We start from the raw sequence: 18316 nt of genomic DNA on the forward strand, positions 1-18316 counted from the left end.
GTGAACAAAGGGTCATATTGACCCCAGAGCACAAACAAAAGGTTAAGCACTTCCACAGTTATCATCTGCGAGGTTTCTAAGCCAAGTTACCATTTTTGCATTCGTATATCATGAGGCTCACATGATGATACTTCTACCTATGCCCAGGGAAGTCGAAAAATTTCCTAGACTGAACCCTTTATCGATTAATCTCCTCAACTCTGTATTGTAACACACTGAAAAAAAAACTATTTGTTTATATGATGAATTTGTTTGGTTTTGTGTTGAAATCTTCTTCTGGTAGGCAAAATAAAGTGCCCACTTGCTCATTTTATGGATTTTTCTTATTTATTTGGTTCAAATTAATATAAACACACTGATTTATTTTCTAATAAGTTATTTTTTATATTCTTTTTAAGTTTCACTTACAGAATTCTGGTAAAACGAGTTTTTCTGAACAAAAAACAAAAACAATTCAAATTGATTAGAAAAAACAGTGACAAAAAAAAGTGCCCACTTCATATTGGCCCCAGAAAACAAAGGTTAAAGTAAAACAAATGCACTTTAATAATTAATGTGTCCTCCTTTGGCCTTCAGGACCTGCTGCAGGCGCTTCGGCATGCTCTCCACCAGGTTTTTTAGGTGCTGTGGATCCAGCTCCTTCCAGGCACGCTCCAGGGCTTGAAAATAATTATCTTTATTGGTAACGCCAGTTTTGTCAACCTTACTATCGAGAATCGCCCACAAATTCTCGATAGGGTTAAGGTCCGGGCTTTGTGGTGGCCATTCCAATGGTTTGATCCTACAAGACCGGAAGTAAGACTTGCTCTTCTTAGCAGTATGCTTCGGGTCATTGTCCTGTTGAAATGTAAATTTTCTTTCAAGGCCCATTTGAATCAGGGAAACCTTTAAATTTTCTCGCAGGATGTTGATGTAGGAATCAGCTGTCATTATGCCGTCGATTTTTACGAGGCGTCCCACTCCACTCCACGAAAAACACCCCCACACCATAACATTTCCTCCTCCATGCTTCACCGTTCCTTGGATGTGGCGCTCCTGAAGCTCCTCTCCCGGCCTGCACCACACACGAACTCGCCGCTTTCGGTTAAACAGCTCGAATTTTGATTCGTCTGTCCATAGAACAGTTTTCCAGAACTCTAGTGGCTTATCAGCATGCTCCTTAGCAAATTTAAGCCGCTTAGCTTTGTTTGCCTTGCTGATAAATGGGCGCTTCCGGGCAATTTTGTTTTTCAACCCCTGTGCCACGAGACGGCGACGAACAGTTCGACTTGAAACTGGTAGTTGAAGGGATTCCTGGATCTCGCGGACAGTTATCTTCGGGTTCTTCTTTACTTCACGCATGATCTTGGCGTCCGTTCTTGCATCCGTTTTGCACTTTTTGCCTCTACCAGGACGATCCACCACTGATCCGAAAGTTTTTTGCTTCTCTAGAATTTTTCCAACCGCTGCTTTGCTTTGCACAATATACCTAGTGCTTCTTAGCAACAAAACGGTAAGAATGACCATTTTGCACATCACGAACCACCAATTTTTGGATGTACAAGGGAGCTGCTTTCGAAAACACAATGTTCTCCATTTTTTAATGTCAATCACAATCGATCACGGTAACAAATGCACCAAGTCAAGCCTTCTGCTTCAAATCATGTCAAAATATTAAACCATAAACAATCGAGGGGTTCTCCGATGTAAACCTAACGAAGTGGGCACTTTCTTTTTGTCACTGTTTTTTTTAACCAATTCAAATTGTATTTGCTTTTTGTTTAGAAAAACTCATTTTTAATAATATTCTGTGAATGAAACTCAAAAAGCATATACAAAACAAGATATTAAAAAAGACCGCAGTGTGTTTACTTCAATTTGATCCAAATAATGGAGGGAGATTTAAAAAAATATGAAGTGGGCACTTTATTTTGCCTACCAGTGTATATATATATATATATAAAACAAAGTTGGCATTTGTACGAGCGCGCATTACTCAAGAATAGACTGCCCAATTTTTTCTAGTTTATATTCGTTTACTTCTTTTTACGAGGAAAAATGTTACACACTTAACTCATTTCACCTTATTCGGTAAATTTTACCGAAATCTCAACAGCAGAACTGTTCGGTAATTTATTTTACAATTTTTTTTGTATTTTTTTCCATTGCTCAACTGTCAAAATCACCGAAAATCAGTTAAATTATTTACCAAACAGTTCTGCTGTTGAGATTTCGGTAAAATTTTACCGAATTCGGCGATTTATTTTAACTGTGTATGATGAAGTTGGAATGCATTGCAAATCAAAACTCAATCTTCTCGATGAAATGGTTTTTTCTTCAATCTGCACGGAATTTTAAAATTTTGATCATCAAAGAATGTAAAAAATGAGACATAATTCTGATCAATTTTTGGGTCACTTAGTACAAATATAATTGATTATGTTTTTATGAAAATATGTCGATCGTACATTTATTGTCAAACGAAAATTTGATAACATTATTTCTCCAAATTTTCACATGTGCGACGTCTCTCCCTGAGGTGGGGCCTCTTACCCAGGATTGACACCTTCATCCTAGATCCAAGAAAATTTCTGGTTGAAAATTGTATGTAGGGCAGAGAGCGACAACGATTTTTTTTCATATGGAGTTTGACAAGTATGACAGTACCCTCTTATTTGGCGCATAAATTTATACTCCAATGTCAAAATGTTCATATACTATCATGAATTGTCGTGGTATTTGTGGAAATTTGTATTGTTTACCGTTTTTACAAGAGAGAGTGGTGCCGAAAACACATATTAGATTAAAGATTGCAACGAACAAAAATACATCAAATCCGTGAAAATGTAGTGTTTCCACTTTATTCCTTGCGCGAAATATGCAGTTAAATAATTATATTGGTAGAAGAAACTCTGTGCTGAGCAGAAACAGTTGTTTCTTGCATTATCAGAACTTTGTGCGTTTCAGGAAATTCTCACTCACTGCAATGTTTATTTTTCATATACTAGGGCGTAGTGTTAGTGCCGTCGGCAGTCGCTTGATTTGAGGCAACAAACATTTCTCGCTTAACTTTTCAAAAGGACCTAAGTAACATTTTTTTCATGAATTAATCTGAGTACTGCAATCAAAAGCTTTCATGTTGTTCTGATGATTGCGCTATTCAAATTAATTCATGAAAAAATGTTACTTAGGTCCTTTTGAAAAGTTAAGCGAGATTTGACAGCTTAGCACCCGCCTGTTGTAGGGTAAGACGATACAATGCGCCCCACCTGGCCAAAATGCCCCCCTTTGATATATAGCAAACTATAACTCTTCTTCTTCTTATTGGCATTACATCCCCATACTGGGACAGAGCCGCCTCGCAGCTTAGTGTTCATTAAGTTCATGTCGAATTCGTTTTTAAACCTGGGTCAGTGCCAACCCGAACCCTGAATAAAAAAACATTTTCAGTTCCATCTGTCATTGGATATGTTGGTGTGCGTAGCATCGTGTTTGTTTTGATTCAAAACATATGATCCAGGACATCCAGTGCACTGGCAGTGCGTTGGCGTTAACTCATCAGATCATGATAAATAAATATGTTTAAGTGCGTGAACTGATTTTTGCGGATAGTAGAATTTACTTTTGGGTGGATATAAACAGGGAAACTGCTCCTGGAATTCATCTCATGGCTCCGATATTCTTTCCATCAAAAACAAAGCAATGGAAAGGAATTTGGATCCACGCATGTTGACAAAAAGAGGCGATGAAACTGGTGCTGCATTTCTTTGTTTCCCGATGAGATGATTGATGATATGATGTTCAGTGAGATGGAGATCGGAACAGTTCCCCTATTTAATTATATTCAATAATCCCGTGCACATTTTTATACCAAGAATTCCGTATAGAATTCATGTAAAAGAGATTTTCTATTCTACAAAAATTCATCTATTTCTGCAAAAGTTTTTTTTTTCGGAGAACAATCAGAAGCATGTAATAAAAATTCTCCAGGATTCGCTAATTTTTTTTCCTCGCTACTTCTCCTGATATAGGTAGCCTCACACCTCGGGAAAATTTTCCGCCGGATTTTGGGCCCCGTGCATTTCAATAATCTCCCGGAGGAATTGCTCAAGGTACTTTCGGGGTAATTTATGTACGAAACTTGCGGAACAGTTTCTGTATTCTAGAAGAATTTCCTGAAGGAATTCTATTGTAGGAATTTCCAAATTAATTCCTGGAGCAACTTCCAGAGAAAATCCTGGAACAGTATTCAAAGATATTCCAAGAAGAATTTCCAAAGGAATTCATCTCAAAAGGATCCCTTGGAAAAAATATGAAGAAATGCCTGAAATATATCGCCAAAAATTCAAGAGAGAATTACTGAAAGAATTTCTGAAGTAATTTCTGGCAGAATTCCCGAAGAAAATTCTTAAACGTACGAAAGAGTTTTTGGAATAATTTCAAAAGAAATTCTGCATAAGAAATACCTAATTCTATTCGGTATTCCTCAAATATATTTTTCTGGCAATTCTTAGCGGTTTTTGTGAACGGGTTTCAAGGGGAATTCCCAAACTACATAATTCCATCCACCGACCTAATTTAGAACACCATCTGTGAGGAAAACCTGAATGAACTTATGAATACATAACTTCCCTAACAATTATTTTTAAAACTGAATCTAGACAACAGTACCGGATTAATTTCATTTTAAACAAATATCACAAAATTCCCGGACAAAAAGATTTTCAACGCGCATTTTATTTTAATAAACAGACAGTTTCGTTTCTCCCTTCTGCTTGTTTATTCCGCCAAGTCCCACCCACGTGGTTTTGACAGTTGTAGTGTAGTTGTAGTATACAGTTGCAGTGTATTGGTGAACCCGGTGCGAAACCGTGAAACAACACAGTGCGAACCCGACAGCTTTGGGGTTGGAACTAGTACGAACCTAGTTCCAACCTGAGCGAATAAAAAAACACTTTTACAGCACTTAGGTTGGAACTGGTTCCAACCTAGGTTGGAACTTTTTAAAAACGAATTCGACATAAGTTTCTTCATTTTTGCATTCGCATATCGTGAGGCTAACACGATAAAACTTGTATGTCCAGCGAAATCGAGACAATTTCCAATCGGAAAATTGCCTTGACCGGCACCGGGAATCGAACCCAGCCACCCTCAGCATGGTCTAGCTTTGTAGCCGCGCGTTGTACCGTTGCACGGCTAAGGAGGAAACTATAACTAACTAAGGATAAAAATCAGTTGGTACCTTTAAATATTTATAAAACCATCATGCTATGTAAATGTGAAAGTATTCTTGTATTACATAATTAAAATAATAGCAAAATACAAAAAGTTACAGTTTTGATGTAACGTTGAATATTTGTTTGCTCAACATTCTGGAGTGACGCTAGCATGCTGTCTGCAAAATTCGCACTGGAACACACTGGGCAACAAAATAACTTTTCTCAGTGGTTAATATGATATAAAATTGCTTCCATCTTAAAAAATGTAACGATTTTCGAAAATATGTTTCACTGGTCAAAACGCCCCAGTACAGGCAGGACGATATGCCCTTACCAACTGGACACATGCGCGGCGAGGCTGCAGCAGTTGATTCCAAATCATATGAAAACTATTGAAATGTAATTCAAACCTGCTAAAAATGGACTTATGTTGGTTTTTTTTTAATGTCAAGCACATAAGGATTTGTAACCTTTTTGTAATGGGATGGATAAAATACTAATAAAGAGCTATGAAACGTACTTGGTAGGGGCGAGGCATTTTGCCCAGGTACTTTTTGAAATCAATTTTTTTTTCAATTTGCCTTTCTCGTATAATAAGTATAGGCTATATGTTCAATCCAAAAACATACTTTTTATAGAAGGCCCGCAGACCCAGATTGTTATATAGCAATCGACTCAGTTCGACGAATTGAGATGATGTCTGTGATTGTGCATTTTCCTCACCCGATTTGCTCACAATAAGTTGCATTCGATGCGGAATTCTCTCCTTTAAAGCAGCTCACCTTAAACGCACTTACCCTCAACCGCTTTACTCGCAACAAGTTGCACTCGATGCGGAATACTGTCTTAATATTTCATATAAAAAATTGGCCAGATCGGACTAAGAAATTATGGCCAAAATACTGTTTGCCTTTCTCGTACAACAAAGCTGTACCGAAATAATATCATTTCACTACGAAATCGAACTATCGGATGCTTCCTCAATGATACTCTCCCCGCCCTCTTTATCGGGAGTTTGGCAGAAGGAAGGACGTGAGATTTATATCATCACAATATTGCCCTCCGCTCGCTTTCAAATTCACTTCTATATAACATTCTTCATGCCTGCCGTAACTACCCAAGTAATCAAAAGTTCCTTTAAGAGTACGTTTTTCGCTTATGCAGCTCAATGAAGCTTTTGGTTACTTGGGTAGCTAATCTAACGTAACTAGCTAATCTATACTTTCGCATCTAAGGAGTTTTAAGGAAACTCTAATAGGTTCAGAAAACCCAAATTTGAGTTCAACCCCTTAAACCTAACGTTAGCTTCCTCTGCATCGAACTGCTATCGTTATGTAGTTTTCTTTCTCTGTGTATGATAACAACGGCTGGAATGAAAGATATTCCAGATCAAATCCAACTCAAATTTAGTGTTGTTTGATCCAATCGTGAACCAAACAAAGGGAACTAGATTCGGGAAGAATATACTGAAATTTCCAGTTGCGATGTTTCAGTCTACCGAACGATGTTATTGGGATTTCATTTTTATTTTTGTGTACCGTCGTCGGGGGTGACAATGGGTCAAATGGGGGTGAGAATGGGTCACTATTTAACTACTTAGAATGCTTGTAGAAAGGATTGAATGTATCTGAAGCAGTTGCGTTTCCCTAACCTCAATCTACCTGTTTTTCAATTTTCACTTTTGGGGTCAGGGCACAGGTAAAAAGTGAGGTTACGCGACGTCACTGATCTGAAGGCAAGAAGACTAAAATATAAGAGACTCTTTTGAACGATTTTGCTCTACGACCTCCGGGCTGCCGGTGAGAGCGATGACCCATTCTCACCCCCAGACCCATTGTCACCCCCGATGGCGGTAGTCTAAACTTCAGTTAAACAAACCTCCAAGAATGATATCCTTAAAAGATATGTCTGGCTAAAAATAAAACAGGGGTATGCCAAAAAGATTGGAAAAGGAAATATTTTGTCAAATTCATATTAGCATAACTTAACTTAAAATAATCCGATTTTCTTAAAACGGACGCAGATTTTTTTTCTATTTTACTCCTAGATCCACACATCTATTTTCAAGCATACACATTTTACGAAAGTCTAGAAAGGCACCATCACGGTGGATTAATTTGGGTGTTTCATGATTTAATAGAAAAATCTTTTTTACGTGTTCTCAGTAATATTTTGATATGACTACTCACAGGCAATACATTTGCGACTGTTTGGACTACCAAAAAACACAAAGTATGCATAAATTGTGTTGAAAGTAAAAAGTTATCATAGGTATTGCCTTAGGGGGGCATATTATACCGTTTTACCCTATGAATTGCTTGAAGCTTAATACAACTCTATTCTACATCGCTTAAAGATTATGGGACATGGATTATTGTTTTCGGATTGTTATGAAGCTTTGTGCTTCATTTAAATTATACATGATTACGAATTCCATATTCCAGTAAATATCTCGCGTTTTGAATCATAGGGGCGCAACTATTTGATCGATTTCTCTTCGTTGATGTTTCCTTTTTAATGTACCAAATTGCAGTAGTCTGCCGAAGATTTAATGGTTTGGTGTGATAAAAGATGAATATATCTTGCATCAGAAACAACAATCACGGTTGTAGCATTTAAAACGATTGAGATATTAAAAAAATACAAAATCGGTTAAAAGAAATCGATCAATACAGTTACGCCCCTATGGTTCTCAGCGCGAGAAATGTTTTACTATTGTTGAACTATTCGTGAAGGGAGTCCTCCTTCGATTAATCTCTTCACCTTAAATTTGGATTACATGCATTAGATTATCGACTGAAAATTCTGGTGTTTATTCTAGGTATATTAAGGCCAACTTTTATTTAGTTCTGAATAAATGTTCGATGAACTTATTTACCCGTTTACCTTATTGAGAAGCCTATATTTATTTATACATCACATCATTGTTAAAAATAAAATTAATCCACTCACCTCCCAGTCCGGCAGCACCCAGATTGTTCAGCATGTTTGCTGAGAAGTTTCTGATGGACAAAGCCGACAGTTTGATGCTCTCGTTACGTTTTACACAGCAATACTATTCCTAATGCACTTTTATTGACGGCCTCCTCTTCACCCGTCGCACGGCGAATCTTATTTTAACTTAAACAACGCCATGTTCAGTCTATTGAAATATTTCCATGAACTTCAAAGTAAAAATTCACCTTGATACAGCTTTGAGCAGTTGCATTTTTGGGTATTTTTGAAACACGTAGATCATAACATTCACCATTAGCTTTAGTAGTTAAAGTCGTATACAATTCCAAGCGCACTTATCCCTTACAGTTGGACTCACACTCACTGTTTAATTATGCAACACTTGACTACCTTAACTATCTCTTGAGATCACAGACGACGGCGACAGCGAAGACAAATTCAGCGTCGATGACCTGCGCTCGCCTAATTGGCACACACCCGTTCACACACACCCGAAGTTACGCGGGATTCACCTTTCGGAAGCTCACGTGACTTTCCTTGTTTTCTTCCCGAGCAAATGTGTTTGTGTTTAACCTTGCCTAACGTTTCGTTGAGCTCACGTTCACCTTCCTCGCTGGGGCGAAGACAGAAAAAAAAGCTGACTGGCAGCACACTTCTCACGCTTATTAATTAGCCTATATTAATTGAATGAGTAACAAACAAATTTAATTCATTACGGAGCGGCGCGCGAGCAGGCTGGTCTGCAGTCGAAGGGGAAATTATCTATCAGGACTGCGGCAGGTGGCGAACGACTGACCGACCGACGGCTTGAGCGACCCAGCTGGCAATGATAGGCTCCGGAGTGTGGCCTCTCCTGGCTGGTCTGATGGGATTTAGAGTTTTTCGGTGCTTTTGCTTATCCCAATCCAACCGTACGATGGCTGGGAGAATATCCTTGAGGGGATGGTGAAACCCCGGAAGTGATATCGACTGCTTGGATTGCTCCTTCTCCCGTGGAGATGTTTGTTCAACTCAAATATGGAATCACACTACTCCACCCGCGAGACTTGTGCGCACTACACAGATAAACAGCTATAACGCACTCCGGACGAGATTCGCTGCAGAACTGAACTGGCAGCATCCAGCGACAACGCGCGCAACAGTCGACGATACGCGCCAACGATTCTACTTTGCCTTGGCGACCAACAACAAGCGAACAGAGCGAAGAAAAAAAGTATTCAAACGAAAACTGGTCCCATGGAACGACGGCGACGTATCAGAGAACGCTTACAAACACAACACAGCCAGCTATCCGGATGGATCAACCAGAACCAGATGACCGAAGTGATGATCTCGGGTCCGCGCGCTTGGTTGCTTGCCGCTGATTCAAAGAGACTGACAGGTCGCGCGGGTGCGGTGGAGATTCATTCCATTTCGCTCACGCTTCCACGGTTCATCACTTATTCATGGCCGTATTCCAGCGCGCGATGTCCCTTTCCGATACCGAGAGGGGGCGTGGCAACGCAACGATAGCACAGAACACAGAAGCACCCGTGCTGGGAAGCGCTGCCAGATGAACGGATGTGGGCGACAAAGGGAAATTCGAAATTCAAATAATTTGTTGAGGGAAATATTATGGTGATTTTCCATAACGTGATAACGATAATTTGTAATAAAGTACAGATGATTGAATTTACGGTGATGGTACTTTTCTTGTCCACCCGAGAAGATAATAAAGAAATCACATTGGACAGGTGAATAAGCAATTCCCGCATTGGATATTTTGTTTATGTTTATGATATTTTAACATAAATGTTAAGCCGATTTGTAATAACCTTTTTTTAAGCTAGTGTTTTTAAAGGAGGGATTCATGAACAAGATAATATTGAAAATTAGCGTTTTACTGTAACTCCATTATGACTGATCCATTTTCAATCGCGACAGCAAAAATACAGCTTTCCTCATAAAAGGCAACATACCCCGAACAAATCTAACTCACTAACTATTGAGCTTGATAAAATGCCTCCCTTTTTTGTTGACACACATTACTCTACAACTTTTGAGTATACTTATATATATCTTCTATCTATATAATAAAAATGAAATGGTCTGTGTTCGTATCCGCATAACTCGAAAACGTCTGGATGGATTTTCTTCATTCCTTCAGTAGATATGTTCGTTATCGTTTCCGACTGGTTTATAGGTATGATATGATATTTGCTCTTGCGAAAATTACGAATAAGGTTGAGTAAGTTGTGATAAACCAAAATTAGGATTCGTATGGAAATTTAGCATGGGCAGCCCACAGCGCGCATTTCCGCCTACTATGCAGGACAACGTCTGCCGGGTCGACTAGTAGTTAACTAAAAATGATAACAGTTTTCTCCAAAACTCTACGACAATTTGCCTTATGAGAAAAATGTCAGCTTACTGAATCAGTTACTGCGCTCCACAATAATTGTCAAAAATCAGATCCCCCAGTGCCGGTTACATAAGTCATTTAACGAAAAATACTCTTGTTACACCACTAGTAAAATGTGGTCATTTTTTTAAACAATTCGGCCAAACGACCCGTTCGGCCAAACGTCATTCGGCCAAATGGCGTTCGGCCAAACGGCATTCGGCCATATGGCCTGACACCTAAAGAAGAAAGGAGGAAAAGACAGATGAAGGAAGAAGTTCTTTGTTCTCATTTCACTTTTCTCTTTTCACTTTTCTCTTCCTACTTCTCATTTCTCACTATTCACCACTCGTAATCTGAGGTCAAATTTTTAAACTTTTCGGCCAAACGGCATTCGGCCAAACGACCCGTTCAGCCAAATGGCATTCAGCCAAACGACATTCGGCCAAATGGCCTGACACCATTTTCACCAGAATTTTATTACAAAATTATTTTTCTCTAAAGTTTTGTTTCTCTTTTTTTTTCAAAGCAACATTTTTGACAGCTGCCGCAGCCAAATTCCCTTTTTTGCACACGGTTTAAAGAGGATTTATAAATATATCATTATATAAATATATCGCATTATATCATTTGCTTATGATGATATTCCTAAACTATATTCCCAACCAACCATCCAACTCCTTGACATCTATGAGGGCGTCGGTGAGTCGCTGGCCTCTCGTTAAGTAGATGTCATATCATCATTTCCTTCCCTTCCTTGGTAACAGAGAAGATGGGCGTGGCCGACAATGGTAGCTTTCATGCTTTATCATTTTTGACCCCCAATTGGGTTGCTATTAAATCCCAAATAGTAATCCATAAGCATTTGGGGTAAGAAAGTTAAAGAAAATACATGACAGCTATCAGTATGCAATCTACGAAATACTCTGTTACAACGCAACGCAACGCAACGCAACGCAACGGTTTAAAGAGGATTTATAAATAATCTTATAACAGGTTTATAGTGGTTATGTACAGAGGGACACTTGGCCATATCTATCACTTATAGTGGTCATGACAAGGTTGTCGTGTGATATTGGATTTTATTGCTAGATCTTATAAATTTATCTTGAAAACCTTCCCTAGACCGGAATAAATACCGAATACCGAGCCACTTGTATTTTTTTAAGTCATAATAATAAAAATAAAAATGCTGATCAATACTACTTTCTTCAAATTTTCTTTAATAACATTTGCATATTTGCTTATAGCTAGGAGAATGACACAACTTGACCAACCTTGAAAATCCCGAAAAAGACGACATATCCTAAGAATATCCCACAAAAAAGACAACATAGCTTGTTCAGGTTTTGCCGTCTTTTTTGCTATCTTATCCTAGGTTTTCTTACTTGGAGAAATTGTGTCACTACCCTCAACTTAGTCATGTCTGAGATGGCTGCCCCTCGGGAAAATTTTGTACTTGAAATCTCGTCGTTTTCAAAACATATCATCGAAATCGTAAACGTGACATCAAGATCCGTGACCAATTTTCCCGATGAGGCTACCTTGATACCGTAGAAGTAAGAGCTAGGGGCGTTGCGCCTTTTCCTCGAATATGTACCTCGTCGATTCTCAGGAAAGTGCTTAAAAGATAGATTTTACAATTATGTGTTTATAGCTAAGTTAACAATATTAATTACTTACTTAATAGTATTAATAGTATTAACAAGAAAATTTTGTATACACTGTTTTAAAATTATTTTTTGTCCACTCGCACAGCCAATTGGCTTTACACGTAAAGATTTATAAAAAAAATGGCGCTTTATCAGGCATCACGCAAGAGCAATCCTTGCACAGCATGTTGATTTGAAGGCTTTTCAATACTCAAATTGTTTGTTATTTTGTCCTCTATCAACTGAAACAGTACCGTTTTGACCCTAATTCCGAACATGACTCATATTCCGAACACTGGCTTTTAAATGGCCATTTTGGCTAAATTCGTTTAATTTTCTCCACAGGAGTTTGAATTCGTTTGTAATCTTGGTCCACAAAACTTTAGTGCAGGGATTTGAGTCAAAACGGTACACGGTGTCTTTGTCCAACGAGATTTATTTCCATAAAATCAGTATCTCTGAAACACCCACTACATAATAGTATAGCTTTTACTTTTTCACGTAAGTGCAATCAGAAAATGTTCTATCGGGGATAATGTTTCCATTCATTTTCGGTTGAGGTGAGTTTGGTGGTGGAAAAGATGTATAAGGAGTTTGCACTAAAATACCGACAAAAAATTGTTCTAGATCCCCCCACAGATCATTTTAGTTTACCCACGACATAAAAGAGGAGACTATGAACTTTCGCGTGATGGGTGTTTCAGAGATACTGATTTTTATAAAATGATATCTCCCATAGAGACACCGTGAGTATCAATGATGGAAGCCACAACGAACGTCTCCAGTAATACGATGTGAGGGTGGAAAATGAAAACCCTCTGCTAACATTGTTAAAAATTCAGTAGTTTTGAATCCGAAAATGGGAATTATAGTTTTTGTACCCAGGATGTCCTGTCACTGGGAAGAGGGAATGAACGTAGAACCCAGGATAAACAAAAGCCTGGAAATTGCTACTGAACAATTAGAGTAAATGATATTAAACGCCATCTTTGAGAAAAGAGATGAGGGCTTAAAAGCTGCCTGGATCATCCATCACTGCATCCCGATCGCTGGTCGGCATCCCTTAGACTTCTCTGAAAACTTGATAATTCTGGTAGTGGCCTAGAAGTGTTCGGAAGTACTGAGTAACCCGCAGAATGCCCAGTCCACAGACAAGAAATGCTGGTTATGAGCAGATCATCTAATGCCTCTGTAGTTCCCTTAATTTTCTGCAGTTATGCGGTAGTACAGGTCCTCCAACTTTGGTCCGAATCTTCCTAGATGATATTCCTGACCTAGGTCTTTGTGTCGGCCAGTGGGACAGTCATAGGAAAGCCCTGTCCTTGATAACCAGTACCCAGCGAGGTGGTGTTGCCAGAAACTCTGCAGTGCCCTGGGAATAAAATTCTGCCGCTTGTTAGCGAGGATTATCTGTATCCATGGGGTGCTTTGACTGCTCGCTCTGCAGTCTGGGAATATCAATGAGAACAAAAAGCAGCGGCCTCTTCGACGAGTAGGTGGCTGCGAAGCAAGCAACTGTGGCTTTAGCGGAAAAAAATGCCACAGATGCTTGGAAGGCCGGTCGACATTGTGAGGTTCAGACCAGTGACGCCGTTTTTAACTCCTTGCCGACCCATCCTTAAACCTGTGATCATGGATTCTCATCGTGCGCAAAATCTGGTCCTCTTGAATAAGCAAAGGTATCCTGTGTTCTTCAAAAGTAGATGCAGTGAATGAGGTAGCTATGCGGCAGATGGTCGGTTACTGGATCTAAGACGATTTGAGTGAAGTCAGGAAGTGTAGACAGGGTGCTGCGTTCTGAAACGTGTCAAAGAAGAGAATCATAAGACTCTCAGTCGACGGCATCACAGCGCCACCGTAACCTTTTGGAGATATGACCTGAATTTAAAAACGATTGCTACCATAAAGGCCGCGAAAACTTCCCATTTTAGTGTACACAGACACAGCAATCAACACCAATCAACAACAATCAACCATTGCATTGTTGACAGGTATCAGTTCGGTGAATTCAAACACTGCCAGCAGGGTGACGCTTCGAGGATCGAATCTTAAACGTCCCCAGGCTAAATGGCGTGAATTCATGTTTCTCACTAAGAAAAGAAGAAAAGGGTAATCGTTATACTTGATATTTGGTAGTGATCCAAATTAGACAGGAAATAGACATTCACCACTCTTGTTGTAGTAGTGAGGAAAATTTTCGGCAAGTTGGCGTTTGTCTGAATATACAATTAGGAAAGCTTTGATCACCGCGTGACTTTATCGAAAATAATTTATTGGCTTTTTTCGGTGATAATTATACTACTCAAAGCGAAAGGGAGTAGATGAAAGTAATGAAGATACAGATTCGACTGACACCGCAAGCGAGCGGCAAGTGTGAAATGAATAGAAACTGAAGATTAGCAGAGGGTCATACTATCGACAGACATATGATTTCTGTACAGTGATACACGCACCATGTTGTACGCGTACAGCAGCAGGATGACACACATATTTTTTACCATTCGCTGTGTTACTATTGTATTATCTGCGTTACATATAGATTTTTCTTACAAAATAATAAAAATTTATTTTCCATTTTTACATGACCTGTAAATATATTATTAAAATGTAAATACATACTTCGTTAAAATCCGGCCTTTGCTGATTATTTTAAATATTTTTATTGTTGTTCAAAACACACTTGGTGAATTTTTGATTGATGTAAAGAAACACTACTAACTGTAAAATTACTAAAAAGTAAATTTGTCGTTATCATAATTATTTTACCAATATGTACAGCTTTTTTATGATTATTGGGATGGACAAAAAACGCAAAATCCCTATTCACGCCCAAAAAAAATCCCTATAAAAACGGTTCCCGCTCCAATAGTGGAAATTCTTTGATATGCAAAATTTTCTTAACTAGTCTACCAGGCATTGTCCGTTGTCTTACAAAATATGTAAGTATTTATTATTATATTCTTTATTATAGTGATTTAAAAAAATGAAAGTGTACAGTCTGAACAATCACTGTGAATTTTTAATTCTTCGGATTTTGAAGACGTTTTCCTGACTTTGTAGATCTTTGCTGATTTAAGGATATTATGGTTCCAGTTGAAAATCGAATTTCGAACTCGCGAAAACTGATTTTTTTCGCGTTCAACTTATAGCGCATCATTGCGCAACTAGTGCACATTGTTCGCAACCAGATGCGCTATACAACGCACCAGATGCGCAGTAATTAAACTTGCGACTAATAGGAGAAAAATTGATTTTCGTGAGTTCAAAAATTCGGTTTTGAGCTGCACAGATAATACTCCAAAAGGATTTCTCACATTTTTGAGTGTCCCATATTTATTTTTTCGGCTGGTTTTTCGGATCTGGACAATTTTTTTAAATCCAATTGCTTACAAATGCCATAGCTTATCCAGAATTTACAGATTCATCATGTGGTAATGCGGGACATTTTCCGGGCAATTCGGATCAAGCAGGCTGAATCCAGGACTGTTCTGCATAATCCGAGACGTCTGGACACTTTATGTTAAAATTAGTAAAAGGTTTGATGGAGGTATCTGTGCTAACAGCTAACAGTAATACTAACACAAATAAATTTTCTAATATCTTTTTGATCGATAATCAAATATAAAACACTTAAGAAGTGTTCTTGTAGGCGATGAAATGTTCATTTAATTGTTGGAAAATAATTAGTTCAAATATAAATAGAAAATATGTTGACGTTTCCTTTTTATAAGAAATATTTACAAGAAACTAAGAAAAAAGATCAGCGTTCCAGACTGAAAATCAAAAATTCAAAAAAGCTGATAATGGCAAAAGTAAATGATTTAAGGTCATCAATTATAACCAGGACAAACAGTTACAATATTTTCATAAATATATGCCTACTGAACGAATCATTTAGTAAATTTAGTGAAATGATGTGGCATATAAATTTCTAAAATAAGTAGTTTGAATTAAAATGGAATATAAAAATATATCGACGACGAACACGTTAATTGGTCGCTTTCATATTCCAACAAGAAAAAAAAACATTTTTCTTATTATGTTTAACGTCAAAGATGGGTAGTGACCGCAACCAGATGGCGCCATTGTTTGCGTTACTAGCATTGATTGCATTCAAATTTGCTTTGCGCTGTACCTGTAACGTTGTATACAACGGGCGCAGAGCAGGGTACGTATCAGCGTAGAATCTTCATTGCTTGGGTAATACCTGGGTGCTGCGGATAGAGCTGCTTTTGTGCTCTCAAGCGAGTAGCGGGATATTTTGAGATCAATCCCATAAGTAAAATTATTTTGCAGTTACTTGGCAGTCAAACATTTCCCGCTCTTCGAACTTCTCTTTCCATGCTGCATGAAGGCGCGAAAATGCGCGAGACTCTACATGACTTTACGATAGTTTACATACCTCCAATCAGCTGCTGAATCTCGTGAAATCTCGTAACGAGTGCATTTTAGTTGCATTCCTATTTATTTTACACTCGAAATATAATGTGAATATATTTGTTAAAAAGAATGCAAAACTCAAACTGAGTTTATTTTTATTTTTTCCCCAAATAATAACAATATTTCTCAATATACGATTCAACACGAACAAAACCACAATCTTCAATGTTTGGCTCCGGCACATGAGAAAATTTTTGCTTCACTTTACCAACCAAATCGATTCTATCCGCACCACCCAGGGTAATACCACCGTGATTCTGGGTGACAGATATATGATTTTATGCTGTACAGTGATTTTCGCATCATATATCTGTCACAAGTATTTGAGAACAAGCATTGTAGAAATCGCTGTTGTTCTGCCTAACGTCCGTTCCTGGGTGGACGTTCAAGCGCGATGTTTACTCGATGTCTGAAATTTTATGGTTGTTTCATTGCAAATAAAACTTATATTCTTCTTCGGTTATCTTCTGAACTACGGGTTGAAAAGATTTTACCTTTTACAATAGCACGCGAACTCGAGTGGTGTTAAGTAAATTTGACAAGAGATGCATGTAAAGTAGTAAATAATATGCGACGTTACAAATTTCAAGTTTCTTCTATACCAATATATTGCCGCAAAGCTCTAAATACAAACAATTTTCTGCTGTAGTCAACTAAAATTTGATCATAATGTCATTTACACCCCTCTACTTCTAACCCTCTCATTAAATAGTAGCGACTTTTTTCGGTTAAATCTACATAGCACGAGTGTTCGGAATATGAGTCTGTTCGAAATTTAAAGAAACGGTATGCGATTCGTTACAAATTAATAACGTCAATACCATATGCCAATAATATTTTGCGAACTTCAACTGAAAATGTCTCGGAATTCTGTAGCGCAGTAGCCACTACAAATCGAATTAAAATATTTCATGAGCTCCAAACTTCTTGTCAAGCCCGAAACATAAAGAATTGAATAATATCGGAAAGCCAATCAAAAAGTTTCGAAATATTTAGATTTTTCGTAAAGCTAGCAGCACTGCTTGAACATTCTTATCAAAAGCACGTGATATTAATAAAACATCTCCGCAAACAGCCAACAATGAGGAGCGCAAAGTTTCCAATTAGATGTGCTGCTCCAATATTTGGACTGAAAACTTTTATTTCTATTCATATCGTTGTTGTTTGCAAACAATCAGCAAACGAAGAATCGTTACGAAAATATGGCATCTGGAGTATGCAACCAGGGCATGGCATCCATGATTCTTCGAAGGGAACAACAACGGCGTGCTTCCATCGCTTCCCTGCTGCAGCTGGCATTGCTGTGTGAGAGCAACAGCTCGTTCGTTGGCTGGCGACGACCACTGATCGGGGGCGTGGCTTCCGTCTTCCATTACCACCACCGCAGCGCCGTCATCATCGTCATTGTGCTCTCCTTCGCGTCGCGTCGGCTCATATTCAACCTGCCGATGTGTGCAATGCCTTCCAGGGCTTGCGCGTTATCCTTTTCGCTTTCCTGTAGGAATTCCGTTGCATGCACTTCTAGCACGGACGATGTTGCTGGAAGGGTAATTTTTCTTGCGAGGATTCTGACTGAGTTTTTTTTCGGTTTATTTCTGCAGGCTGATTTAAAACTGTTGCAGACTCTATGGTGGAGGTGAGGCATCCGGAGACTACGGAGAAAAATGGTCATTTTTCCGCGTGTTTTCATG

At 38.5% G+C, this 18316-nt stretch overlaps 1 protein-coding gene across 4 annotated transcripts in view; it reads right to left on the reverse strand.

Annotated features, from left to right (window-relative positions):
- Positions 1-9461, reverse strand: part of LOC134209880 (homeobox protein orthopedia) — a 181724-nt gene extending 172263 nt beyond the window's left edge. The window contains exon 1 of one of the 4 annotated variants that reach the window (XM_062685901.1): positions 8151-9461. In XM_062685901.1, the coding sequence (XP_062541885.1) occupies positions 8151-8184 (34 nt within the window). In that variant the 5' untranslated portion in view covers positions 8185-9461. The remainder of the gene's footprint in view (positions 1-8150) is intronic. The other 3 variants (XM_062685902.1, XM_062685903.1, XM_062685904.1) reach the window with 3 other exon arrangements.
- Between the last annotated feature and the right edge of the window lie 8855 nt (positions 9462-18316).

The sequence above is a fragment of the Armigeres subalbatus genome, chromosome 2 (assembly GCF_024139115.2).
Source record: "Armigeres subalbatus isolate Guangzhou_Male chromosome 2, GZ_Asu_2, whole genome shotgun sequence".
NCBI lineage: Eukaryota > Metazoa > Arthropoda > Insecta > Diptera > Culicidae > Armigeres > Armigeres subalbatus.